Source organism: Oncorhynchus kisutch, linkage group LG6, assembly GCF_002021735.2.
Source record: "Oncorhynchus kisutch isolate 150728-3 linkage group LG6, Okis_V2, whole genome shotgun sequence".
In the NCBI taxonomy this organism is placed as follows: Eukaryota; Metazoa; Chordata; class Actinopteri; order Salmoniformes; family Salmonidae; genus Oncorhynchus; species Oncorhynchus kisutch.
The window spans coordinates 53,134,484-53,162,123 of NC_034179.2; the positions used below are offsets into that span (position 1 = coordinate 53,134,484).

Consider the following 27,640-nt stretch of genomic DNA (forward strand, 5'->3'; position numbering starts at 1 on the left):
AGGTAGGGTCGCCCAAAAGGTTACATATTACCGCGTTAAAGGATAACAAATAAATAACTCAACCTCATATTCATCATCTCCAGCATCCCCCCAACATGTGTGAAAATGGCACATTTTTATGTTTTGTAGTAAAAAAGATACAGGAACATAAATGTTTCCAATGACATCAACCAATAAATAGAAAATTAGTAGGCAATTCCTACTCATAACTGGTTAAAATCACATGATGCACACTGAAAGGAATCTTCCTCTCTTTTTTTTTACTACAAAACATAGAAACGCGCCATTTTCATGTTGATGTTAGTTAGGGTGGTGCTGGAGATGACTATGAAGTAGAAAAATTGCGAAATGTCCCTTTTACTAAATGCAGTCTACACTATATATACACACACAAAATGATGTTGACACCCCTTCAAGTTAGTTGATCCGGCTATACACCGGTTGCTAACAGGTGTATAAAATCAAGCCCACAGCCGTGCAATCTCCATAGACAAAAATTGGCAGTAGAATGGCCTTACTGAAGAGCTCAGTGACTTTCAACGTGGCATCGTCATAGAATGCCACCTTTCCAACAAGTCAGTTGGTCAAATTTCTACCCTGCTAGGGCTGCCCAGGTCAACTGTAAGTGCTGTTATTGCGAAGTGAAAACGTCTAGGAGCAACAACAGCTCAGCCGCAAAGTGGTAGGCCACACAAGCTCACAGAACGGGACCGCCGAAGCGCGTAAAAATTGTCTGTCCTTGGTTGCAACACTCAGTACAGAGTTCCTAACTGCATCTGGTAGCAACGTCAGCACAAGAACTGTTAGTCTGGAGCTTCATGAAATGGGTTTCCATGGCCGAGCAGCCGAACACATGTGCAATGCCAAGCACTGGCTGGAGTGGCGTAAAGCTCACCGCCATTGGACTTTGGAGCAGAAGAACGCGTTCTCTGGAGTGATGAATCACGCTTCACCATCTGCCAGTCTGGGTTTGGCAGATTTGGGTAAGGCCCTTTCCTGTTTCAGCATGACAATGCCCCCCACCGTGCACAACATGTAAGTAGGTATATCTAGCTGTTCGATAACACATTCTGATGGAAGGGCTTGTCCTGCACTTTGTAATAACCCAGAGTGCATTGAATGAATGTTGGAAAAAGATCTGGGTTCCTTTCTAAACATAGCAATGTGAATGCAAAAAATGACTTGGACCACAAAAAAGGTGAAATAGTGCAGTGTGAATACAAAGAACTATTTTGTTATTAGTTATTTTGCAAAATTTTTTTTTACCCCAGAGTTCACTTTAAAAGTACAGATATTGGTCCTCATTAAAGAGGACTATATGTGAAAACACCCTAATGGTTACCCAGAAATTATTTCATATTGAGATAAAAACAGCTGGATTGAAAATGTAACAGACCTTGTCATAACAATCTTTTTCACCAATGTGAATAGGAAAGTCCTAACACGGCATGAATAGCAGTGTGCTGTGGCAGGCCATACCTTGTGTTTCCTCTTGCCCTTACCGGAGCTCTTCTCAGAGGGCTGCTTCTGGAAGTCCTTGTCTCTGTCCAGGGAGCAGTCCCTCTCTACTTTGGGCTCTAGCAGGTCTTTGTAGGGCCGTCCAGGAACGCGGGAGAGCAAGCTCAGGTCGATCTTCACCATGAGCACCTGCTGCTGCCTGATGGGAAAGCGGTCATCCGGATCGCTGAGAGGAGAGAGCAGTTCCTTCTCTTCCATAGGAGAGAACACACACACTGGAGTCCTGATGCTCTCTGTGTACTTGGGGGTCTGAGACGACGAGGGAATGCTGTCGTTCTCCTCCGATTCTGAGGAGGAAGAGTCCGTGTCCACAAACTCCCGGGACTTCTGGGAAGTCTTGGTGGGCGCCTTGCTCTTTCGCTTGTCCACAGCCGGTCTGGGTGAGGACTTGGGCTCCTTCTTGATGTTTGGTTTGCGGGAGCCCTTGGTGGCGGCCTTGGGCCGATGGGGAGGGATCTCAGGAGCGGGTTCACTCTCAACCCTCAGCCCCCCCTTTGGCTCCTCCACCACCGGGGGCTTCTCAGACTTTTTCGGCTGTTTTTTACCCACTGTTCTGCGCTGGCCCGGGCCACCCTCACTCTGAGCAGGAGATTTCTGCCGGCCACGGCCGCTCTCTGAGCCCTTCTGTGCTGCCCTCAGGTCCCTGCTAGGTGTAGGCGCCCCTGAGTCTTTAGACCCACCCTGCCCACTGTAGCCACGACCTGAGCTTTGGTCCCGCCCCTCCTTCTTGTACTTGGTGGGTACATTACTGTCCACTGGGGAGGCCGGGGAGAACTGCTTGGCTTTCTTAAACCAGTTGTCCAACTGCCATTTATTGGCTGTGGCTGGTTCAGGCTGTGGGGAGAAGTGTAGAAATTGGGACTGGGATCTACTACATCATATTCTGCATGCCTTATCAGGTCAGGTGCCAGAAGGTAAACAGTACTGACAAGTGACAACCCTTGGTTATAATACAATAATGTAATAACTGGTCCAGAAGATGGTAGGTGAAAAGGAAAACTAGGCCTACCTCTGGTGATGCCGGGCGAGGGGGCTCATTGGCCTCGCTATCCGTGGAGCTGCTCTCGCTCTCGCTGTCCGACCCTGAACTGCTCTCTGAGCCACTGTGACTGCTGGAGTCGTCCCGCGAGTGCACCGCTCCCTCGCTGTTATTACTGTTGTTACTGTGGGAAAGAGACAGGTAAACACAGTAAGTTAGTGGACAGTAGGCCAGGGCCGTTCATGTGGAGGCATCATCAGTTAGTAGTTACACATAGAAATAGCTAGCTATTCTTATAGCATTTATTTCCAGTTCTGAGGGGGGTGAATCGTATCAAGAACTTGAGCTCCAATGGGTCGCAGTCTGAGAGACCAGTAAGGCCACTACCTTGCTGATGCGTTTCTGGAGGCGTTTTTGGCCGAGTCCTGTTCTCCATCACTGTCCTCATCACTGCTGAGCTTCAGGTCATCTTCCAGCAAAACATTACTGGAACATTACAAGGCCGTGGAAATTACACATTAACAACACATATGGCTTCATTACCACACAAACAACTACAGGGAGAACTAAGCAATATGGCTCCTATCCTGTGTCCCTCAATGTTTGTGGATCCTCTGTCAACTGTGTCACGATCATTAAGCAGCTAGCCATAATGTTCTTAGAGATTTACAGGGTGAAGGGACACTCACTTGGCCTGATCTCCATCGCATGGCGCTGCCTTGGACTGGTGACTGCTCGATGTCTTGGTTGGTCTCTCTGGAGGTGAGGAAGGGTGAGAAGAGAACTCATTACCATTATGACAATGGTGAAATCAACCTGCATCCAGAGGTTCAAAATGTGTGAGACTTGAATGTAAAGTGCTGGGAAATACTTACTGTGTGCACCAGGAAAACTTGCGTGCTGGGTGTCCTAAAAAGATAATCAAGATATTTTTTGTTTATACAGAGACATTACATGCCTTTATAAGTTCAACCACACTGCTCATTATTACAAAAACAGCTACTTTTTGATTATGGTAGTATTTAACTGTATGGCATTTTCTTTATTCCAATATTTCACTGAAAATACATATTGCTTTGTTGTACTTTTCACACTCTCTCTCTCTCATGTCATCTATTCAGCCGGCACAATGTTTTGACTAGTCATTGGTACAATAAGATTCACATTTTTTTTTATGGATGTCTGAATAGCATTTGTTAGGCCAACAAAACAGTACCAGTCAAACGTTTGGACACACCTACTTATTCCAAGGATTTTTTATATTTTCTACACCAAAACTATGAAATAGTTAGCTTTGCACACTCTTGGCATTCTCTCAACCAGCTTAATGAGGAATGCTTTCTCAACTTTCTTGAAGGAGTTCCCACATATGCTGAGAACTTGCTGGCTGCTTTTCCTTCACTCTGCTGTCCTGTTTGAAAAACAAATGATAATCCCACTAAGCACAAAACAGATGGGATGGCGTATTGCTGCAGAATGCTGTGGCAGCCATGCTGGTTAAGTGTGCCTTCAATTCTAAATAAGTCATAGACAGGGTCACCAGCAAAGCACCCCCACACCTCCTTCTCCATGCTTCAAGGTGGGAACCACACATGCAGAGATCATCCGTTCACCTACTCTGGGTCTCACAAAGACACGGCGGTTGGAACCCAAAAAATCTCAAATTTGGTCCCATCAAACCAAAGGACAGATTTCCACCGGTCTAATGTCCATTGCTCATGTGTCTTGGCCCAAGCAAGTCTCTTCTTATTATTGGTGTCCTTTAGTAGTGGTTTCTTTGCAGCAATTCGACCATGAAGGCCTGATTCACACAGTATCCTCTGAACAGTTGATGTTGAGATGCCAGATTGTCTGACCTTCCTGTCTTAAATAATGATGGACTGTTGTTTCTCTTTGCTTATTTGAGCTGTTCTTGCCATAATATGGACTTGGTCACAACACAACTGATTGGCTCACCAAGGCAAAGGTTGACTAAAGAATAAATATGTTTTGATTTGTTTAACACTTTTTTGGTTAATACATGATTCCATGTGTGTTATTTCATAGTTATGTCTTCACTATTATTCTACAACGTAGAAGATGATAAGAATTAAGAAAAACCCTGGAATGAGTAGGTGTCCAAACTTTTGACTGGTACTGTTTTAGGCCTAACAAATGCTATTCTGACATCCATTCCAAAAAAATGTACATCTTACTGTACTAATGACTCATCTAAAAATTGTGGCAGCTGAATAGATTACTTTCTAAGAGATAGTAAAATATGACCATTTCTATGCTCAGCCTCTGTACGTCTCTAAGGCATGCTCTGCTGTCTGACCTTGGAGGGGAATGGAAACTTTGAAGGCTCTGTTTTGCAGGGGGTGTGAATGGCGGTCAACGGAGGGGGCCAGGACTGAGTCATTTCCTGGAGGGAAAAATTGAAAAAGTGAAGTTGAGTAAGACCTCAATGACAGGGAGAAAAACAAAAAATTCTTACTCAGATTACAGTACATGATATCCTCTGTAAAAATAAAAAATAAAGTATTCTTACCTTTAAAATCTCATCAACACAATTCGCATCACCAGTCATGGGACCCTACAAACATCAACGATTGTACCATTGTTAGAAGAAGAAGAAAAAGGCTCATAAACAACAAACGTTAGTGTGTCATATTTCATCTTGTTAGTGACTAAGTCACTAAGTTTTATTCTATAGAATCTCTAGAATTGAGATTCCGTTGAACTCATTCTAGTTCTGTGGTTTTACCTCAACAGGCTGCGAGGGGATCTTGAGCTTGGAGAGCGACGCCTTGCCGTTGGACTTCATCTCCCCCATGGTGCTGCTGTGGGACTGGCCACTGTACATCGCTGATGAGGTCTTGGGCTCCACCGTCTCCTGGCCATCCATGGGGCGCACGTAGGCTGTAGGCTTCTGTAGCATGGAGCTGGGCTTGGACATGAGCGAAGGGGGGAAGGCCTGGCTGGAATGCGGGCCGCTGGTGAAAGAGGTGTGCACACGCGACGGGGAGTCCCAGTTGGCCTCGCGCTCACGTGGGGACTTGGAGCGGTAGCGCTCCTTGCCGTGGTGCTCAGCACCCAGTGACCGGGAGTGACTGGAGCTCAGGGAACCCTTGGCTGGGCTAGACGTGTGGGACTTGGAGTGTTCTGAGCCATGCTTGCTGGACTTCTTGTGTTCCCGCTCGTGTCTTTGGCTACTACTGCTACTCCTGCTACCGCTGTGGCTGCCCTGGAGGCTGGATCTCTTAGAGGACTGGGAGGACGAGGTGCTGGCCGCTGGGCCTACTGGAGTCCATTTACTGTTCTGGCCACTGCCACCGCCACGCTGATCCCCAAACAGAGACTGGCCAGACTTCTCCTCGGAGGACGACGAGCCTGAGGGTTTGCCACCGAGTTTTGGAATTGTGTCTCCGATAGGTTCCTTCATCTCGTCGTAGTTTCCAAGCATACTCTGGATACGACTGGACAGTTTATCTTCTTTGCTGGACTGCACATACAAAGAGAGAGTGAGAAAGAAAGAAAGAAACAGAGGGTCACCTTCAGGACAACAGTTAAGCACTTGAATTAATTGCTTTTAGTCTAATACATTAATTAAATATGCTACCCAAACATTGGATTTATTCTGGTGAAAACTTCTGAAATATAAAACAAGAAGAGACTTGAATGTTTCTTATAACATTAAAGAAACATTGACAATGTATTTTTGTTAGGGAAATTATACTATTAGCCCTCTGATATGAAGCTTAAAGTTGAAACAATATTGAGGAGAGGGTGGCCCTCTCAACTAATCACACAAGAGAGACGATTGGCTTATTCAAACTCCCCTCCTGACCAGTGAGGCCATCTGCATGGGGTGATAAGGGCCTTCCATGGCTCCATTAAAGAAGTTAAATCAATCACTCGGAGGGGCTCCTGCTACAGATGACAAGAGGTAAACCACAGTGTGTGTAGCCTATCCAATTTCACATGGGGGCCCCCAAACCAATTCTTTCTGACAGATACCCGTGTGGGGTGGGGAACCATCTGTTATCTGTAGCAGGAAATGTAGAATATGTGCTACACAAAGCTTTGCTGGTCTGGATAGAAAGCAGAGAAAATCCATCAGAGCCCATTCACTCTAGTAATTGGGTTTGCCTTGCAATATGTTGTGTTGTGTATGTGTACAATGCATAAGTTTGCCGCCATGCAAGGCCTACACTTTGATAGAAGGGCTCTCGGTCGCAAACAAACATAGCAAAAAAAGTAACACCTAACCCCCATCTTTCACAATTCATGCACCAGTTTTAAACTACATTTACAATGTTATCAGGAGAGAACTTCAAAATGATATAATACACAGTAAAGTGGAGAGCAACATTAAAAAAATGGAAAAGCCGTAGGCCCTGACAAAAATACATTTGAAGTGCATATTGGAGTCATTATACTACAAAAGCCATTTAAGATCAGCATTTTTCTGCCTGGGGAAAGATGAACTGCATCTGTGCAACCCGTGTACAAATGTTACCACGCTGCTATAAATTGTAAAAGTTCAGTGGCAGATTTGTTTAGTGGCTCTTTTAAATAAACAGACGTGGAATTTACAGGAAGACATAGTAAACAAATGTTACTGGACTATGAATACTATTGGTCAGGACTGATGTTACATAACTCGCTGGAAACTAATCACAAAGAGGCATTCTACTGCCGACATGAGAAGATTGAGTTTTAGTTATCCAGTTGATGTTTCACATTTCTACATTACATGACCCATTTTGTAACTGCTTGAGTAAACAAGCGGTGGCTTCTCTAAAAACACAGTGGACCTCAGGGCTCTGAGAGCTGCGGAACACAACATGGCTGCCATGGCTGGTGGAGGGAGGGCGACTTCCCTGGGTCCTATTCTTCATCAAAGCCCCCTGATTACCTTTCACTCTGCGGGGGCAAGAGACAGCTTGGCTTTCCATGTCGAACTCACCTCTCACCCCTTTTCATTCGCTACATGTCTGGACACGTTCAAAATCATCTGTTGATTGGTCCTCTAACTAAGAGAGGAGCCACTTACCTCTGCTTATATCTGGTTAGTGGCAAAGATTAGACTGAGCCAAGGTCTGAAATCCTTATAATCGAGTTGGTGGGATGGGATATCTGGCTCTAGCCCACATCAATGCTCATAGAAAATGTGCATCCTAAACCAACTGCTTTCTGTTGTTTAGTTGACTACAGAGGCCTGGTAAGCATCAACATCAATAAGGGTTAGGTCTACTACTCAACCACTATCTATGATAGGGGACAGTGCCATACAAGCATCCTAAAGTTGTCAAGACTGCATATTAATGCAGGTCCCCTTTACTGTGGGCTGTTTACTGCCCACAATGATATAGCAATTTGATGGGACAAAAGGACTAGCGGTTATGCACTTACCTCAGGCTCATTGTGAGAAGGACTAAGGAAGGACCAGATTAGATAAAGGGACAGAGGAGACTGATTTGCAGAGTGGACATGAAACCTCAGCTTGCAAGGCCCGGGCCCTAAATTCCTCCTGAGCAGCCAGCAACAGACCTGAGCCCACATTAACTGCAGCTAATGCAATTCCTCTAAACAGTGCACTTACCTCCAACTCTCCCTGCCACTGTTCAGATATAAAAACACGTAAGCAGTTCTCTGGGTTTAAAAATAGTTATCAATGAATCCTGCAAATCAATCATAGCATAATGGGAATACTTATAAGAGAAGCAAGTATAAACTCTAAGATGTAACTAAATGACAGAAGCAAAACAAAATGAATAACAAAATAAACTTACAACTTTATAAGGTTCAGGAAAGAGAGGGGAGTGAGCTGGAAAGGCCTCTCCTCCCTGCTGGATTTCTTGATTTCGCCTTTCTCTTTCTTTCATACGGAGCACATTCCGGTCTTCACGGTTCATGTTGCTAACAACAGAGACACAGTCACTAAGCGTGGAGAAGAGAAAATAGCAGCTTCCAAATACTTCGGTCTATATTAAAAAACACCAAGTGATACTGCAGAGTACACACAAAAAAAGATAGGGGGCAACTTAGGGGGAGGGCATTTATCAATGGCTTAAAAGGGGAGGGACAAGAACATCTACACACCCCTGCAAGTCTAAAGCGTTATAATTAATGGATGATCAAAAGCTACTGATTGTAGGCCTATGTGTTGGAAACACTGTGGGACAGAGATAGCACAGTTAAATCAATGGAATAAATGAAATTAGCATATGAACAGCTAGGCTATCTAGTAATAGGTAGGCCTATTCACTGCCTTCTAACGACCCACTTTTCTACAGTACATATCCCACCCTCAAAATTATCAATCCAATAACAAGACCACAAATCGTAATTTCAAGTTGTTTTTTTTTCATCTCATGAATACAGTGTGTCATTTATTGTAATATAGTCGTTCATATTTCTGATGACATGTGATAAGCTTTTAGGCGCTAGGTGGCCCAGAGGCAATCTGCCAACAGGACCATCAACATAATTTCTACTAACAGCTTCTAAATAATCACTGCAAGTAGGGCTGGGCGAAATATAGAATGAATTATATTAATTCGAATGTACGTTTTGCATGATATACCAAATGCTTGTATAGCAAGAATCATGTAACAAAATGTTTTTTTCTCGTTTTAATGAGCGCTCATGTCTGCTTGTTCTCGTGTTGTCTTTTTGGTCTAGTCTCCTTTGATGCTCCTATGCTGGGTGCGCCTTCCCATTTACACCAGAGATCTGTATATAATGATGAGATGCTCATGTATCAGCTCTAACAAATGGTAGTTATTGTCCCAAAGGAGGGAAGGCAGGCGACAAGCTTAGGTCAAAAATAAGCCCATTGAAACATATCAAAACCTCTCACATCGCATCTTCCTCTTGGTTTACACACACACACACACACACACAACACACACCCTCCCCGTGCCACTCACACAAAGATGAGAGATCACTTCTTCCCTGACAAGCGGTTCCAACTCACTATTAGCATTTGAGTGTTGGTCCAACAGAATCGGTCATATGGACACCAAAAAACATTGAGACATTTTATTGTAAAAGAGAAGTTAATCTTTATAACAATACCCTTTTAATGTCTCAACTGCTCAAATTGCCTGCAGAGCAGACACTCCTAAAACAGGATTATCAACAAACATTGATTTTTGGAAAATGTATGCTCAGTTTGTCACGCGCGGCATTGTGGTACCAGGTACCGCTAGAAGCATTTTAACCAAAGACTTATACTAGCTGTCTAGTCTGTTTTAAAAATGTGCACTAAGCAGAAGACACAATTATATAAGGATTTGGCTACTTGTTCTCATTCTGAGAAATAAGGTAGGCCATTTGATTTCAACATCAGAACAAAGTGGACACACTGTTTAAACTAGAGGTCGACCGATTATGATTTTTCACCGCCGATACTGATACCGATTATTGGGGGACCAAAAGAGCCGATACCGATTAAATCGGCCAATTTTTTATTTATTTGTAATAATGACAATTACAACAATACCGAGTGAACACTTATTTTAACTTAATATAATACATCAATAAAATCAATTTAGCCTCAAGTAAATAATGAAACATGTTCAATTTGGTTTAAATAATGCTAAAAAAGTGTTGGAGAAGAAAGTACAAGTGCAATATGTGCTATGTAAGAAAGCTAACGTTTAAGTTCCTTGCTCAGAACAAGAGAACATATCAAAGCTGGTGGTTCCTTTTAACATGAGTCTTCAATATTCCCAGGTAAGAAGTTTTAGGTTGTTGTTATTATAGGAATTATAGGACTATTTCCCTCTATACCATTTGTATTTCATTAACCTTTGACTATTGGATGTTCTTATTGGCACTTTAGTATTGCCAGTGTAACAGTATAGCTTCCATCCCTCTCCTCGCTCCTCCCTGGGCTCGAACCAGCAACACAACGACAACTGCCACCATCGAAGCAGCGTTACCCATGCAGAGCAAGGGGAACAACTACTAGAAGGCTCAGAGCGAGTGATGTTTGAAACACTATTAGCGAGCGCTAACTAGCTAGCCATTTCACTTCAGTTACACCAGCCTCATCTCAGGAGTTGATAGGCTTGAAGTCAAAAACAGCGCAATGCTTGACGCACAACAAAGAGCTGCTGGCAAAACACAAAAAAGCGCTGTTTGAATGAATGTGTATGCGCCTGCCTATTACCGCTCAGTCAGATACTTAGATACTTGTATGCTCAGTCAGATTATATGCAACGCATGACACGCTAGATAATATCTAGTAATATCATCAACCATGTGTAGTTAACTAGTGATTATGATTGATTGTTTTTTATAAGATAAGTTTAATGCTAGCAAGCAACTTACCTTGGCTTACTGCATTCGCGTAACAGGCAGTCTCCTTGTGGAGTGCAACGAGAGAGAGGCAGGTCGTTATTGCGTTGGACTAGTTAACTGTAAGGTTGAAAGATTGAATCCCCGAGCTGACATGGTGAAAATCTGTCGTTCTGCCCCTGAACAAGGCAGTTAACCCACCGTTCCTAGGCCGTCATTGAAAATAAGAACGTGTTCTTAACGGACTTGCCTAGGTAAATAAAAAAAGGTATAATAAAAAAATATTTATTTTTTAAAATCGCCAAATCGGCACCCAAAAATACAGATTTCAGATTGTTATGAAAACTTGAAAATCGGCACTAATTAAATCGGCCATTCCGATTAATCGGTCGACTTCTAGTTTAAACAGTTGAAGACGGACACAAGGGTTTGTTCAAAACAATTCAACTGTTCTGCCTTGTTAGCTAGCAAATAGATCCAAGTTGGCTGAACTTGAAATATAAAGATCCCTATAAAGATTAGATGGCTACTCACTAGCATATGAGCTTGTGCTTGAGAGATTGTTTATGAAACCCGTGTTCATTTTCTATAACGCCTGCTACGTGAATGTGCATTAAGCATGGTTCTGGTTAAATTTATAACGAAAAATGAATTTTTATAGAAAAACTTGGAAAGCCAGAACAGTGATTACAAAAAAAAAAACTGGTTAAACTATTTTGATAAATAATTTGTAGTAGTAGCCACCCTTTACACTCTTGGCATCATCTCAGCCAGTTTCATGAGGAATGCTTTTCCAACAGTCTTGAAGGAGTTCCCACATATGCTGAGCACTTGCTGGCTGCTTTTCCTTCATTCTAAGGTCCAACTCATCCTAAACCATCTCAATTGGGTTGAGGTCAGGTGATTGTGGAGGCCAGGTCATCTGATGCAGCACTCCATCACTCTCCTCGGTTAAATAGTCCTTAGCCAGCCTGGAGGTGGGAACCACACATGCTGAGATCATCCATTCACCTACTCTGCGTCTCACAAAGACACGGTGGTTGAAACCAAAAAATCTCACATTGGGACTCATCCGACCAAAGGACCGATTTCCACAGGTCTAATGTCTATTGCTCGTGTTACTTGGCCCAAGCAAGTCTCTTATTATTATTATTATTATTGGGGTCCTTTAGTAGTGGTTTCTTTGCAGCAATTCGACCATGAAGGCCTGATTCACGCAGTCTCCTCCTGAACAGTTGATGTTGAGATGCGTCTGTTACTTGAACTCTGTGAAGCATTTATTTGGGCTGCAAGCTGAGGTACATTTCACTAATTAACTTATCCTCTGCAGCAGAGGTAACTCTGGATCTTCCTTTCCTGTGGTGGTCCTCATGAATGCCATTTTCATCATAGCGCTTGATGGTTTTAGCAACTGCACTTGAAGAAACTTTAAAAGTTATTGAAATTTTCCGGATTGACTGAGCTTCAGGTCTTAAATAGTGGACTGTTGTTTTGTCTTTCCTTATAGGAGTTGTTCTTGCCATAATATGGACATGGTATTTTACCAAATAGGGCTGTCTTCTGTATACCACCCCTACCATGTCACAACACAACTGATTGTTTTAAGGAAAGAAATTCCACAAATTAACTTAAGGCACACCTGTTCATTGAAATGCATTCCAGGTGACTACCTCATGAAGCTGGTTGAGAGAATGCCAAGAGTGTGCAAAGCGGTCATCAAGGCAAAGGGTGGCTAATTTGAAGAATCTTAAATATAAAATATAGATGTTTAACTTATTTGGTTACTACATGATTCCATATGTGTTATTTCATAGTTGATGTCTTAACTATTATACTACAATGTAGTAAAAAGAAAAACCCTGGATTGATTAGGTGTGTCCACACTTTTGACTGGTACCATGTGTCCTTCTAAACATGAGTTCTATTATTGTGGCTTCAAAAACAAAGCCATTTGCCCTTGTATTCCATCTCTAGTGATTGGCATCAATGTTGTAGAGTGAACAGCGATTCAGAATAGGTCTAACTACTGTTCACAGTGAACTGTCAACAAGATTATTTTTTAAAACAAAAAACTAGGCCTATGTACTAAGTGGGAAATGTGCTCAATGTCATAAGAGGTCAGGCATCACCTGAAAAGTGGGTTCTATTAATGGAGATCTCCATGAAGTGAAAGGTTTAGTTGGTAGTTCCTCAAAAATAAGCCAGCACTTTGACATACAGGCCTAACCCTCTCTGTAGCTTTTAAGGGTATAACAACAAGTTAAGGAGTGTTGAAAGAGTAAGATTAACCTGGCCTGTCCCCCCACCTTCCCTCAAAACACAGGGCACAGCACCTGATTAGACTAGGCTATATAGGGCATATGGCAATTCCCTGACTGCTCAATACACTATAAGCTACAGGGTTGAGTCATCACTGAACGCAGATGGTTTTCTACCTTCCATTAACCAGGAACAGAAAATACCACAGTCACAACTGGTATGATACGATCATTTAACGTTTTTTTATAATAATTTTTTTATGTGGCCACCATTACAACTCCATTTACACCACTCACTCTTATTAACACATTTGACCCCATCACGTGGCCTTTCAGCATACGGTCTGAATAGTGAGAAACAGGAAATCCTACCAAAGAAACAAGAAATCCTACCAAAGACCTTCACATAAGGAGTAGGCAAACCTAACTAAAATAGTTCAGAAACTGATGGTGAGGGAGGACTGCCATTTTAATTTGTAGATGCAAATGACTCCATTCGGGATGGGCCTTGAGTAAATGTGTGAATGGGCTGTTTAGTCAATACATTTGATCACTCAGCATTGTTTATGTCCTGGCTCTCTAAACGCTCCCCTCGCCATTAATCATTAATCCATTCTAATCACCGCTGTGTATTATGAGGCAAGTGGGGGCTTAAGGCGTCAGCATACTTCAGCTCGACTGGCGGCTAGGTGAACCGAATGGGTGTGCTCGCATACTCCCTTAAAAGAGCTACGCTTGAAAAATGAGGGGGGGGAAAGCATTTTGAGATGCCGTAGCAAGTATATACTTCCTCAAAATAGTCAGAATGAATTTAAGATCACCCAAGAAATGTGTCATTAATTGACGTTTTTGCTGAGGAGATCTTAGTCGCACATCTAAGATGTTTGGTGCAGTACTCAATGAAAAACATTGCTTGAAAACGAGTTGTGTCGTTTAATGACAAAGACTTCATTGAATAATCACTACTATTGATCAATCACTGACGAAGGGCCGTATTATTCTGCTACCAACTTTGGCTTGCCTCAAGAAAGAGATGTGCGCGCACGAACAGACCCAAAAGATCTTGAATACAAAAATGTCAAAAACAGGTCACAATATATTCTAATATGTGCAAACTGTTCCAAATGGGAAGCATGTGGACGCCTTTAGAGAAAATTGGAAGAGCATCAACAACAACTCTATTATGAGTGTCAATGGCACCTGTGCATACATACCAGCAGTCAAGTGTTAACAATAGACTACTCACCACTACCGAGCCAATTTAACAAAGTATGTGAAACTAGAATGAGGCCTAGCAATAACTTTGACTCAACCATGCATAAATTGAAACTGGGCCTATGCTGTGAACAAGGCACTATAGCCATATGCCCAACCAGCTGGCTCTGATCTACATTACTAAAGACGACAAGGCTACCAAACAACTGGGTGATTCTCATGAAACAAGTTAACCACGGCAGTAGAAAGTTAGTTAGAAAGCCATGGTGCATCTGCAACAATCCAGTATCGTTTTGTTGCTACATTATACCAAAGTGTCGTATTTGAAATAATTTAACATTTCCATCCCCATATTCTCATTACCGAAATGCGTCCGGATTATATTCGGGTTATTTTATACAATTATAAAAACTCACATATTTGAATAAGACAAAATACATTGCTGTAGTTTGTCCATAAATCTAGGGCAGATGATGGTTTAGCCCAGTGGGGGGGGGGGGGCAATGATTTTACTGTTTTACATCTATTTCCACACTATGATGTTGGAATAGTATTGTGAAAATGATAACACCCTTTTAGTTTAAGAGCGGTTTGCAAAGACCGCCTGAAATGTAGGCCCATTTTTATGGGATGGAGTATTGGCGTTCCATGGTGACATCACTGTGAGGTAAATTAGTTAATAAACCAATAAGAAAGAGTGTTCCAAACCTCTCTGCCAATAACAGCTAGTTTTCAGTTTTCCCCTCCCCTTAGACCACTCCCAGACAGGCCTAGTAATATTCTTGCTTGAGATATTGCCCTTTGCGTCAATATCTTTGACCATTTTAATTTAAAACAAATCACAGTATGGTATTTAATTGTTACTGAGAAATGATTTGATATTGAGAAAAAGATGCATTGGACCTTTAAGATTAGTTAAAGTAATGAAAAGTAGCTTATTTCCCAAATATTCTAGCCTATGAAAGTGTTGTCCTAAAGTTGTGGCTTTCAAAAATAACAAGAATTAAAGTCTATAGCATAAGCCCAGGTATAGGCTATTTTCAATCACAGCTTAATGATAGACAAAACAAACAATATTATTTATTTTCATTTTACATTAGAAGGCTAATAAAATAAAAAAGTATCCCGTTCTGAAGACGGTAGACTGCTTCTATCTAGCCCATCATGTCACTACGGTAAGACAGCCTGTTCCTCATAAAACTGTCACTGTTCCATGACAGCGAGCCACATAGACACCAACCTGCTCCATGCTGAAGCTCCTTAGCCAGAAAGGAATATTGGAAAAGATTTGCCTGCAACACTTACACTATCATTCGTTATGATTCGTCCAGTTGCATTCGATTTCACACTATAGCCTAAGTGCCGTTTTAGCAGTTTGTTACTTTTTCAACAAAAATGTTTTACAAAAAAAATGGTTGGCCAATAGGGGCCGATAGCATCACCTATCAATTTTTTATGGGTACATATTCACGATAAGACAAAGATTGACATCGCTTAACCCTAATACTAGTTGAAGTTCACATTAAAATATATTATTTATTACGTATAAACCATGTGGACATGTTTCTCATCACGTAACACTTTCAAGTTCCTGTAACATCTCCAATACATTTTTTAACAAAGTTATTCAGCCATGCATGATGCATAATCTAGAGGAGTAATCCTTAGATGACCACAAGTTCATTTCATTACTTACATGCCTTCTGAACTCTGGATATTTTTTCTCAAAACAACCCCTTTACCACACTTGACCTTCTCATTACTTCAATGACTAAAAAGCTCAAATTGGGAAAAACCCAGAGAAACATTAGTTTACCAACACGGAGGAATGAATGGGCTTGGTAGATGTGGTCAATTGTTTGCTAACTCATAATGGCAGTCTACAGATTGAGAATCACCTGGATGATTGAAAGACAACATGACAATGTCCCCACACAAAAGTGCATGAGTAGTCACCCAATAGTCATCTTCTTGACCCTCAGTGGTTTCCATTTTTATCCACCACTTGTAAGTCTTCCATCCCTGACATCCTTCAATCCTGACCTTATTTTTCTCTCTCTGCATCAACGACTACCTGTCCAGTACAAATGTCTTGGAGTACAGAGGTTTCTAACTGTTCCTAATGTTGGTAAAGCCACCATGGCTAGATGCACAATATGCATAACTGTAGTTTGTGTGTTTTAATCAACTTAAAAATCAGAAGAAAAATAACATTCATGCTCATGTTCATTGAATATTAGGGATCTCAACATATTATCCCCATGGGTTTCAACGCAAACCGGGCAAAATAAGAGCATACTCGGCTCAATTGGAACAGGGATTTATAGTGAAAAACAGAATAGAAAAGTCTACTTGTAAAATATTTTGAAACCAATGGTTTAGGGTGTGAATATACACTATAGACTACAAGATAGTACGGATCATATTGAACAACATTGCTTTTTGTCATTTACATTCTGTAGAGGGGGTGCTTTTTGTGACACTGTACCTTTAAGCCCACCTGAGACAGTCAAATTTACAAAAATGGCATGTATAGCAATGCAAGGTTAATTTAACAGTAAAATAAGAATCCATTCAAAAATGTAATCTATGAATGTCTGAAATATATTATCTGGTTATAGTTCACCAAGTTGTTGTTACTGTGAGACTGACATGCAGGCATAACTGCTAGTATGAAAACTCCATATTTTCAATTGGCAAAAAATAGTAATGAAAGCTCATGAAATATGCTATCATGTGCACGTATCACCACATTCATCTCTTAATTTTAGATGAAGTTTGAGAAGGTAAAATTTCTGGAAAATGTGTAGGGTAGCCTCAACACCAAACATTCTTTGCAGCTTTGAAAATTGGCCATTAGTGGGCACTTACACATAATTGTCAATAACGTAATACAAAATCTGATTAACAGAAAAAATTGAGTTATCATCTATACTGAACAAAAATCAAATGCAACGTTTAACCCAGGACCTCCAGATCCGGCTCCTTCACCTGCGGGATTGTCACACCAGCGACCCGGACAACTGACAAAACTTTGGGTTTGCACAACCAACATTTCTGCACAAACGGTTAGAAATCATCTCAGGGAAGCTCATATGCATGCTCGTCATCCTCACCGGGGTCTTGATACAGTTTGTCATCGTAACCGACTTCAGTCAGCAAATACTCACCTTTGATGGCCACTGGCATGCTGGAGAAATGTGCTCTTCACGGATGAAACCCGAGCAGAGAGCAGACAGCATCTATGGTGTTGTGTGGGCGAGCGGTTTGCTGATGTGAACTTTGTGAACAGAGTGCACCATGGTGGCGGTGGGGTTATGGTATGGGCAGGTATAAGCTACGGACAATGAACAATTTCATTTTCCGATGGCAATTTGAAGGCACAGAGATACCGTGACGAGTCCCATTGTCGTGCCATTCAACTGCCACCATCACCTCATGTTTCAGCATTGATAATGCACGGCTCCATGTCGCAAGGATCTGCACAAAATTCTTGGAAGCTGAAAATGTCCCAGTTCTTCCATGGCCTGCATACTCACCAGACATGTCACCCATTGAGTTCCAGTTCCCACCAATATCCAGCAACTTTGCACCGCTATTGAAGAGGAGTGGGACAATTCCACAGGCCACAATCAAAGGAGATGTGACGCACTGCATAAAGTAAATGGTGATCACACCAAATCACAATTGACTTATTTTCTTATATGAACTGTGTCTTTGAAATTGTTGCATGTTTCATTTATATTTTTGTTCAGAGTCGTTTTTCATTTGAATCCAAAGATGGAAGTGGGCTTAAAGGGTTTGCTTACCCTATATAGTATTAGTTTTCTATGTTTGACAATTAGCATGGAGCTGCAACTCAGAGTATTGTTTCTTCATCCTATGTAATGTATTCGCATTAATTTTTTCACATGTCACATTCTACATTCTGATATTACCAGGTTCTGACCACTAGATGGCGCTGTTCCTGCTATTAGGGAATTGTTTTATGAAGAATCCTCCCCACATTGCTGAAGGGGCAGTTCACCCAAATTAAATATTGGGCAACAATTTTTTTGTAACATTTTTTAAGTATCATAATAGCAGGAATAACGCCATCTAGTGGTCAGAACCTGTAAATATCAGGATGTAGGATGGGACATAAACCCAACAACTACAATTACTAGTTTCTCTGAACTGGAAAAGAAAAATGTCACCAAATTCACAGAGAATACCTTACACAAGATAAAGAAACAATACTCAGAGCCGCAGCTCCATACTACTTGTCAAGCATACAGAACTGATACTATATACTCAATATTGGTGTGGGATTGGCGTGGGGTTAGGGTGGCTTTTGACCACTTCTTTGGATTCCTCATGCCTTACTCATTTTAAGAAAAAAGTTTGGTCCAAATCAGATGGAAGACTGCACCTAAAAACTATTTTGGTGTTTGTTTCAACAAATACCAAAAGATTGTTTTTTGGGAGGAATTTTCCAATAAGTCCACTTTTGACTTAAATGCATTCACATAATTACAGTACTTATACTAAAATAAGGGGTATTTTGGGATTAACTAATGACAGTTTGATGCATTTGGTTACTGAATCTCTAATAGAGCTTAGTAGTTTTTTTAACAGGTCCTAATCTTAGTGATCCAAGAGGAATTATGGCAAGTGATCCAAGATACATTTTTTGGTCTAGCTACAGTTTCGTGAGAATCACCCAACTATGAAATATAAAACACCATACCTGCCCAATTGTGTTTTATCTTGAAATGGTCACTTTTACTCACATTTTAGCACTGGTACAAAGATAAACTGTACTACCAAACAAATTTGGAGAAAATAATGGTTGTGGGCAAGGCTACCAGTCAAGCAATGCGTTTTCATACCAACCTTAGTACCTAACTGTGCAAATAGAGATCGCCAGCTTGTAGTCCTAAAATAAACGGATATTAGTTACCTCAAGTTCATTCAGCCATTCCAATGGAGGAAATTGGGTTTTGGGATAAGCACCAAAAATAAGGTCTGAGGTTAACACAGGTTTAGGAGATCTTATACGTTTTCTGCTATAAGATAACAGTCAGTTAACATAACCTCTATGAACTATGAAGCCTTTATGTGCTTGTTTTGATTACATAAATGCTTCAAAGTTATAAAAAAAAAATGACTTGAGCTGATGAAGATCATCTCAGAACAAAACATATAAGATCTCCTAAGCCTGTCATTACCACAGAGATTCTTTTCTGTGTTTATCCCAAAAAACATGAATTTCCCCAAAGGCTCTGGCCGACGAGCCATGGGGGAGTTAGTGCTTACAAAAATCCGCCATTACTATTGCTCTCTATTACTAAAGAGTGCAAAGTCTGAGTCTAGGGAGTTGAAATGTTAACTGGGGGGGGGGGGCATACTGAACTGGTCAATTAAGGCTTCCTGACCTCACTTCTCTATGACAAACAGGTAAACTAATAAAATACTGATGAGGTAGATATAAGTGTCTGAACACCATGAAAGTAGGACCTTGCTTCTTTGAGAAAAATACATTTCCACACCTCCATCATAACCCTAACTATCACAATTTGTTAATGAAGTTTGGTGACAGTCTGACTAGTACAACAGTTAGGCTAACGCTATTCACAGGAAACGTAGCCAGAACACCAACAAGAGAAACCAAGTAGTTGTGTTGCTTACCCTGACAGAGAGGCCATGGCCCAAAGCACTTAAACATTGGAAAGGGTATTCAGTGAAACTCCATGGGGTTCAGAAGTGTTGTCATACTCTGCCGGGCCTGCTCTCTGGTAGTACTCCTTTAATGATGACAGGCGTTGTCAAAACTGGGTTTCCTGATCTACAGCATCGACATTACAGTATTTCCTTGGAGTAGAGATACATTTGTCTCAGGGAGGGGAGGTTACTGTTCGTTCACGGAAGATACCACCCTGCTGAACAGCGGGTGTGCTAAAGGCAGGGGACAATAGGTGAAGTTGAGAGGAGGCTCTGTGTGTGTGATGGGGGGTTGCACGCATGAGTGCACAATGTGTCGTACACTGTCGGAGGTGTTTGAGATATTATAATTGGAACAAACCGTTGTACTGCCGCAAGGCAAAATAGTACTGACAGGAGCTTAAGAATCTTTGGAACAGTGGTAATTAGGACATCATTTTCAAAGTGAACAAGAGACATTCTATCACTGTGCTAGGTCAAGTTCCCTTTACATCACAAAGCCTTCTCTAAACAAATGAATCTAAACAAGATCAGTACAGTAAAAGGAATATGAATAGAAGGAATATGAATAGGCAGGAGAAAAACAGGCCTGGGCCTAAAATAATGGAACAATAAACTTGATGTCTCACACTTTAGAGAAGAAAAATAAGGAAAAAGTGTCTACAATAAAAAGAACAGCAACCTCTTCCGGAAAATGGAATAGTCCACCTAGTTCCATAAAAGGAGATGTTATTTTATGCCACTGAGCCTCTCCTCCTTGTGATGTCATGAGCCACTCTGAGGATGCCAGAGCCAACCAGAGCCTGTCTCCCCGTCAACAACCTCCCTCCCCCACTATGCCCTGGAGCACTGGGTAAAACTAGCAGCAATTTCTTTAAAGGGACAGCGCCTGTTTTCTACTTGAGATGGAAACAGGGGAAGCCCTACTCAAGTCACTAAAGGCATTTCCCAGACAGATATTTTTCATCGGCAATATGATGACATAGCCTATTGCCCAGAAGTGGTATAGCCCAACTATTTGAAAGGTTTTGTTTTCTGCCACAGCCAAACTAAATAGCTGAATTGAACACCACTGGATGAGTAGTCTACCATACAAGATTCAAAGAATTGTCAATAGAGCAGTAAGCTAATTGAATACAATGAGAGTTTAGGCCTATAGCCTACACCTAGTCCACTTTAGCCTGATCCCAGATCTGTTTGTGCTCTTGCCAACTCTATTGCTCATCGTCAAGTCAAGGCCCCATAAAAATAAAATTCCTGGAACAGCATTTTGTTAGTGACGTTAGTGATGACAACAGCTGTGAGCAGCAGGATGTGTGCCAATCTCCATATGGAAACACTAACCCTAAATTGACTTTTATGACATGAGCAAATCCATTAAGACAGCTTGGGAAATATTATTTCAGATGCTTTAAATATATGAAAATTATGGTGGACCGTCAGGAGTTTGGGGGAGTCAATTGGCCTTTACATTCAGGGAATAAAATTAGGCCTAGTCTATATCAAATAACAGTTAGGGAAACAAAAGTAAGGTAACTTCTTAACCCTTCAAATAACCCCTTGCCTATGTGTCACATGGTCAAGCTCCTTCTCACTAACATAATGATAAAGGCTAGCCTAGTTCAGTCAAATATGCATAATGCAGTCTCAATTTAGCTATAACTTCCTAGCATTAAATCGTAATAGTAATTTGTTTTAGTATTAGGCCTAAGGCAAGGATAAGTTAGGATAATGTACCCATTTTCTCTTTAAAATATGTTTTGAAGAAATGACAGGCTTAACACCAAACATGTTAATTGGATGAACAAACTAAGCAGGAGTCTTTACAAAACCTGTGTTTTATTGTTTAGGGAAATGACAAGAACCAACAGCTCAAACAAGCCTTATCTAGCCAGAGGCAACATGGAAATTCCTGTATTATTCAGTAGGAGGTTTCCCTGTCCCATCAGACATAGACTCCATACTGACCAACCAGTTGAAGAGGCTATATTTGGAACACTTGCAAATCTGTTGGACTTGAACTACAAATAGAAACCTAAATAAAGGCTCACCAAGCCTAGTACTGTACCTCTATGGTAATTAGACAACATTAAAAAACAGACATTTTCACTCCTCTGCCAGCCTATGAACATCTAATTTATTGTTTTGCCAAATAAAACCAACAGGACAGTGTGACATTAGAACAAGGTTGTAGGCCACCTAGGCTATATGATGTAGGCCAGGGCTCTCCAACCTTGTTCCTGGCGAGCTACTGTCGTGTAGGTTCACTCCAACCCCAATCTGGCACACCTGATTCTAATAACTAGCTGGTTGATAAAAACGGAACCAGGTTAGTTTCAACTGGGTTTGAAGCAAAAACCTAGAGGACAGCTCTCCAGGAAGAGGGTTGGAGACCCATGTTGTTGAAGGCTATGTGTTCAATAAAATAGCCTGCATGATATGCTGCCATACAAGATAATTGTATCCAGAGTCAAAAAAGAAACAAAGGCTGCAACAGGGGCTGGTGCGCAGCATATTTTTTTGCTTTGACCCATGAGCCCTGAGGAAGCAACTGATGGTTTATTAGTTTCACCAAGAGCTTTCCATAGGCGATGTAAGGGCCTTAAACTACCCTCCTATGACTACAGTATGCGGTATAAAACCAATTGACCAGGCTAGATTGTGTTAGCGAAATAAATACGAACACTTACAGAGATCTAGTCTGACTAAAAATAAACCGTGTACACAGCAGTGCGTCCAGGTGCTGGTTTTGGCAGGAACAACTAGTATTCAAAAACAAGTGTTTAACTACTAGTCTAGTTGGACTGCTTTAGAAACGGGGTTTTCATCAAACCTTGTTTGCAATAGCTTATTTCCAACCTGAAACCCACCATTTACAGCATTGTTAAAAATACATTTAAAAAAGGCTACATTTATGGTAGACTAGTTTTTGCCATCTTGGTTGAATAAATTGTCCACCACATTGTCTTGCAAGATGCAAATAACCACATTTAGGCTACATTCATTGCTTGTACATTTGTAAAAACAAAAACTGTACCAAGATTGCATAATCCTTGCATCACCACCAGCTGAAACAATAGCCTAAATATGTCTGTCATAACTCGGCTGTAAAACCACATTCTTGAGCAGTTGGCCTTGGAGGAAACAGTTCGGCTAGCTGAAGCCATAGAGCAACCTAAACAGGAAGTTGGGAAGACTTCACACAGAAGCATATGTCTGTACTGTAGCACTTATTATGCTTGCCAACAGAGGCCATGCCTCAGAGAAATTGGTAATTATGTAGCAACTACCAAGACTTGAGCTGCCCTTTCCTCACTGTAGCATCTAAAATGGAGTCCTAGACCCAGCAAGACAACTGTGGATGGAGAAAAATACAGCTATTTAGCTCTGTTTAGTATTTTTTTATTTTTTTAAATGGGACATAAGGGAACAATGGTGTTCACACTAAATAATTTCTAACATGCTTATTGTTACAGTAGTGCTCATGTAAAGGGTACCAACTTAACACTATAAAAAAAAAATACTACTAGGGCTACCTATACTGAACAAAAATAAAAACAACATGTAAAGTGTTGTTCCCATGTTTCATGAACTGAAATAAAAGACAGAATTTTTCCATATGCACAAAAATATTATTTCTCTCAGAAATCTGTTTACATCCCTGTTAGTGAGCATTTCTTATTTGACAAGATAATCTACCCACCTGACAGGTGTGGTATATCAAGAAGCTGAATAAACAGAATGATCATAGCACAGGTGCACCTTGTGCTGGGGACAATAAAATATCACTCTAAAATGTGCAGTTGTGTCACTCAACACAATGCCATAGATGTCTCAAGTTGAATGCTGACTGCAGGACTGTCCAACAGAGCTGATGCCAGAGAATTTAATGTTCTGATGAGTTTTTTTATTTTTCTGTAATAAAGCCCTTTTGTGGGTAAAAACCTCATTCTGATTGGCTGGGCCTGGCTCCCAAGTGGGTGGGCCCCTGCCCAGTTATGTGAAATCCATAGGTTAGGGCCTCATTTATTTCAAATTGACTGATTTCCTTCTATGAAATGTAACTCAGTAAAATCTGAAATTGTGGAGGTAATATTTTTGTTTAGTATAAATAAATAAACATTTGACTACTATGGGATGCATCCCGTCAAACATTGGTCTGGTTTGATATAAAATTTCAGAAAAACACCCTCAAAGACAATTAGTGTGTATCAACACCCATTGGTTAATTAAGGCACAGTGTTCTGAACCTGGGCAATTTCAGATTTCCTTCTGGCTGCAGTTCTTTTTTTACAGGCCAAAATAAGTAGGCTAATGATGAGTGCTAGGTCTTTTGTGCCTAGGTTGCAACGACAGAGTCAAAGCATTGGCATCATTAGATGTTGCAAACCAGGGGTTTCAAACTTTTCTTGCCCAGAGAATCCCACCCAGGCAAACCGGTGACTCCGGGACCCACATCCTATTTTAGCAACAAAGGTGAAAGGTAAAGGCAAATAAGTAATCAACATTTTAAAATAAATAGATTTGGTAGACAGTTTCATTAGTATGACCACCCGACAGTTCATTGGAAGAGGAAGTGTGAATTCTAAGTCTTGCAGCTAGAAAGGCATCTTGGTGGTACAATTTAAGCTAATTTCCAGAAATTTCAGTTTAGCATGGCGCTGAGAGATTTGAGGTTTTCAAAATATCCTGCAATTCTATGTACCTTTCCATGGCTAATACTGCATTCCTCTGCTCAAACATAAAAATGGCATGTGTTCTGAACGCCCGGTTTTCGGGAATTTTCTATTCTCCCTGACTGTCTAGCTTTTATTTGATTGTTAGTTCTCAAAAATGGGTTTATTATTTAAAAAAATATTTAAAAAAAATATATATATATAAAATGCAATATCTTTCTGTGTGCTTTTCATCTGGTTTTGGTCGTGTAAATAGACAAATTGTTCTTCCATGCTGTGTTATCATGTGTTGCTGCCATGCTATGTTTTAGGTCTCTCGTTGTGATGCGTGTTTTGTCCTATATTTTTAATCCCAGACCCGCAAAGGCCTTTTGGTAGGCCGTCATTGTAAATAAGAATTAGTTCTTAACTGACTTGCCTAGTCAAATAAGGGTTCATTAAAATAAAACAAGACAGGCCCGCCTAAGTATACAGATTTTTTTTTTTTATCTCCAATGGCGAATTTCCTCCATATTAAAAGAGAGAGTGACAATGAAACCCTTTATCCAATTCCCCAGTCGAATGAACAGGAACCGAAAGTATGCACACTGTTCCCGAAGACTTCCAGTCATTGCGCTAACGCTAGTTAGCATTCGCTCGTGAAACTACCAACAACTTCCTTCATACTGGGCACAGCAACACAAAATGGTATCCAGGAAGGTATAGAATAATTATTAAAATACATTTCACCCCCCCCCCCCCCCCCAAAAAAAAAGAATAATTCAGGGACCCACTGTAGTACCTCCGCGGACCCCAGTTTGAAAACCCCTGTAGTAAACAGTCACCCAAAAATTTTAAGACGCTAGCTAGCTTGCTACAGTACCCATGTATTTCGGATACATTACTGTCAATCTTGTTTTTTTGTTTAAAAAAATAATTTAAATAACATGTTCTACGACTTCCAAATAAGCACCTGTGATTGTGTTCAGTATGACCAGAGATTTTGGCAGATGTCTGAGACTACTCATGATACAGGTAGCCAGCTAGTTAGCCACCCAAGCTTCCATGCTAACTGACCTATCAGCTAACTTTTCCACTAAGCCAAGGTCGGCAAACGACTTAATTCTGTCAACTAACTTTAATTTAATAGCAAATTATCGACGGTACGGAAACTTTCAATGGGGTGTCACCATGGATAGCTAGCTAGTTAGGCAATGCTAGCTAACGTACAATGTTAACTAGTTATTCCGTTGCCAACTAGTCTACCACTTGCTCGATATTACTGGCCATCTATCTTTAATATACACGCGATAAATAGCTAAATTACAATGCACAGGAATTGTTACCATAACCGCTAACTAGTAGCTACATAACAATAAAGATTTTAGTTAACATTTTGTTTAATCCACTTACCTCTTCTCTTCTTTTTAGGCCCAAACCATTCTAGCTATTGGAAAGCCCTTTCTCTTTGTCTTTTCCACTTTCCAGTTTTAAAAAAATGGACCCGACAAAAATGTTACAATAATAGTTAAAATACTTCAAACATGAAAAGACTACATCCTCTCTATCACGTATAGCTGTGACAGCAGAAAACTATTCGTCATTATTTTCTCTATCCATTTTTACAACAAGGCTAGCTAGGCAGAGATGAGTGGATGCATGCAAGAAAGCAGCTGTGATGACTTCGGTTCCCTAAACTTGATCACGTGATCACGGCGTATTCGTACGGTTCCGATCATGAATCCTACAGTATCTTGGAAAGTAATATATTGTTGTATATTTAAATACAGAAATCAGACATTTTGCAATAGTTGTTCAAATGAACTTATTCTGAATGCATTCAAGGAATTTCATAATTTGACCCAGGTCATAAACTTCATTATGTTGAAGCCTGTTTTTCCTGACCTTTTGGCCCCCACTGCTGATAAATTGACTTGAATGGGGACTCTGGTTCTATTCCTATTCATTTAATCCTCTCCAATAGGCAAAATCCAGATAGAAAACCTTTGGAAAACTGGGCCCGGGATGGCACGATCAGGACTCAAATACAGGACACAGATTAAGTAGCTTTGCCCAGGTCCCTGCGACCGACACCTTATAGCACTGTAGCCATTTTATTGAGGTCCGACCCCCTTGAAAAAGGTTGCAAGTTATTGTGCTAAGGCTGCAATATACAGTGCAGTCGGGAAGTATTCAGACCCATTGACTTTTTCCACATTGTTACATTAGTTTCCCCCCCTCATCAATCTGACAAATACATTTATAAAATAAATAAAACAGGTTTTTAGAAGAAGAAAAAAAATGTAAAGAACAAAACATTTACCTAAGTATTCAGACCCTTTACTCAGTACTTTGTTGAATTCCCTTTGACAGCGATTACAGCCTCGAGTCTTCTTGGGTATGACGCTACAAGCTTGGCACACCTGTATTTGAAGAGTTTCTCCCTGTTTTCTACAGATCCTCTCAATCTCTGTCAGGTTGGTTGGGGAGCATCTCTCCAGAGATGTTCTATCTGGTTCAAGTCCAGGCTCTGGCTGGGCCACTCAAGGACATTGAGACTTTCCCCAAAGCCACTCCTAAGTTGTCTTGGCTGTGTGCTTAGGGTCGTTGTCCTGTTGGAAGGTGAACCGTCACCCCCGTCTGAGGTCCTGAGCAGGTTTTCATCAAGGATCTCTCTGTACTTTGCTCTGTTCATCTTTCCCTCGAGCCGGACTAGTCTCTCAGTCCCTGCCGCTGAAAAATTTCCCCATAGCATGATGCTGCCACCACCATGCTTCACCGTAAGGATGGTGCCAGGTTTCCTCCAGACGTGATGCTTGGCATTCAGGCCAAAGAGTTCAATCTTGTTTTTCATGGTCTGAGTCCTTTAGGTGCCTTGGAAAACTCCAAGCGGGCAGTCATGTGCTTTTTACTGTTGAGTGCCTTCCGTCTGGCCATTCTACCAAAAAGGCCTGATTGGTGGAGTGTTGCAGAGATGGTTGTCCTTCTGGAAGTTTCTCCCATCGCCACAGCGGATCTCT

At 41.1% G+C, this 27,640-nt stretch overlaps 1 protein-coding gene across 3 annotated transcripts in view; it reads right to left on the minus strand.

The window, feature by feature from the left end:
* aff4 (AF4/FMR2 family, member 4) overlaps window positions 1-26,307 on the minus strand; it is a 34,983-nt gene extending 8,676 nt beyond the window's left edge. Inside the window, exons 1-10 of one of the 3 annotated variants that reach the window (XM_020485910.2) lie at window positions 26,034-26,307; window positions 8,275-8,401; window positions 5,244-5,981; window positions 5,028-5,072; window positions 4,815-4,901; window positions 3,373-3,406; window positions 3,187-3,253; window positions 2,885-2,983; window positions 2,528-2,681; window positions 1,480-2,352 (exon numbers count right to left, since the gene is read on the minus strand). In XM_020485910.2, the coding sequence (XP_020341499.1) occupies window positions 1,480-2,352; window positions 2,528-2,681; window positions 2,885-2,983; window positions 3,187-3,253; window positions 3,373-3,406; window positions 4,815-4,901; window positions 5,028-5,072; window positions 5,244-5,981; window positions 8,275-8,397 (2,220 nt within the window). In that variant the 5' untranslated portion in view covers window positions 8,398-8,401; window positions 26,034-26,307. Of the gene's footprint in view, window positions 1-1,479; window positions 2,353-2,527; window positions 2,682-2,884; window positions 2,984-3,186; window positions 3,254-3,372; window positions 3,407-4,814; window positions 4,902-5,027; window positions 5,073-5,243; window positions 5,982-8,274; window positions 8,402-19,932; window positions 20,149-26,033 lie in introns of those variants that run through there. The other 2 variants (XM_020485909.2, XM_031826931.1) reach the window with 2 other exon arrangements.
* Between the last annotated feature and the right edge of the window lie 1,333 nt (window positions 26,308-27,640).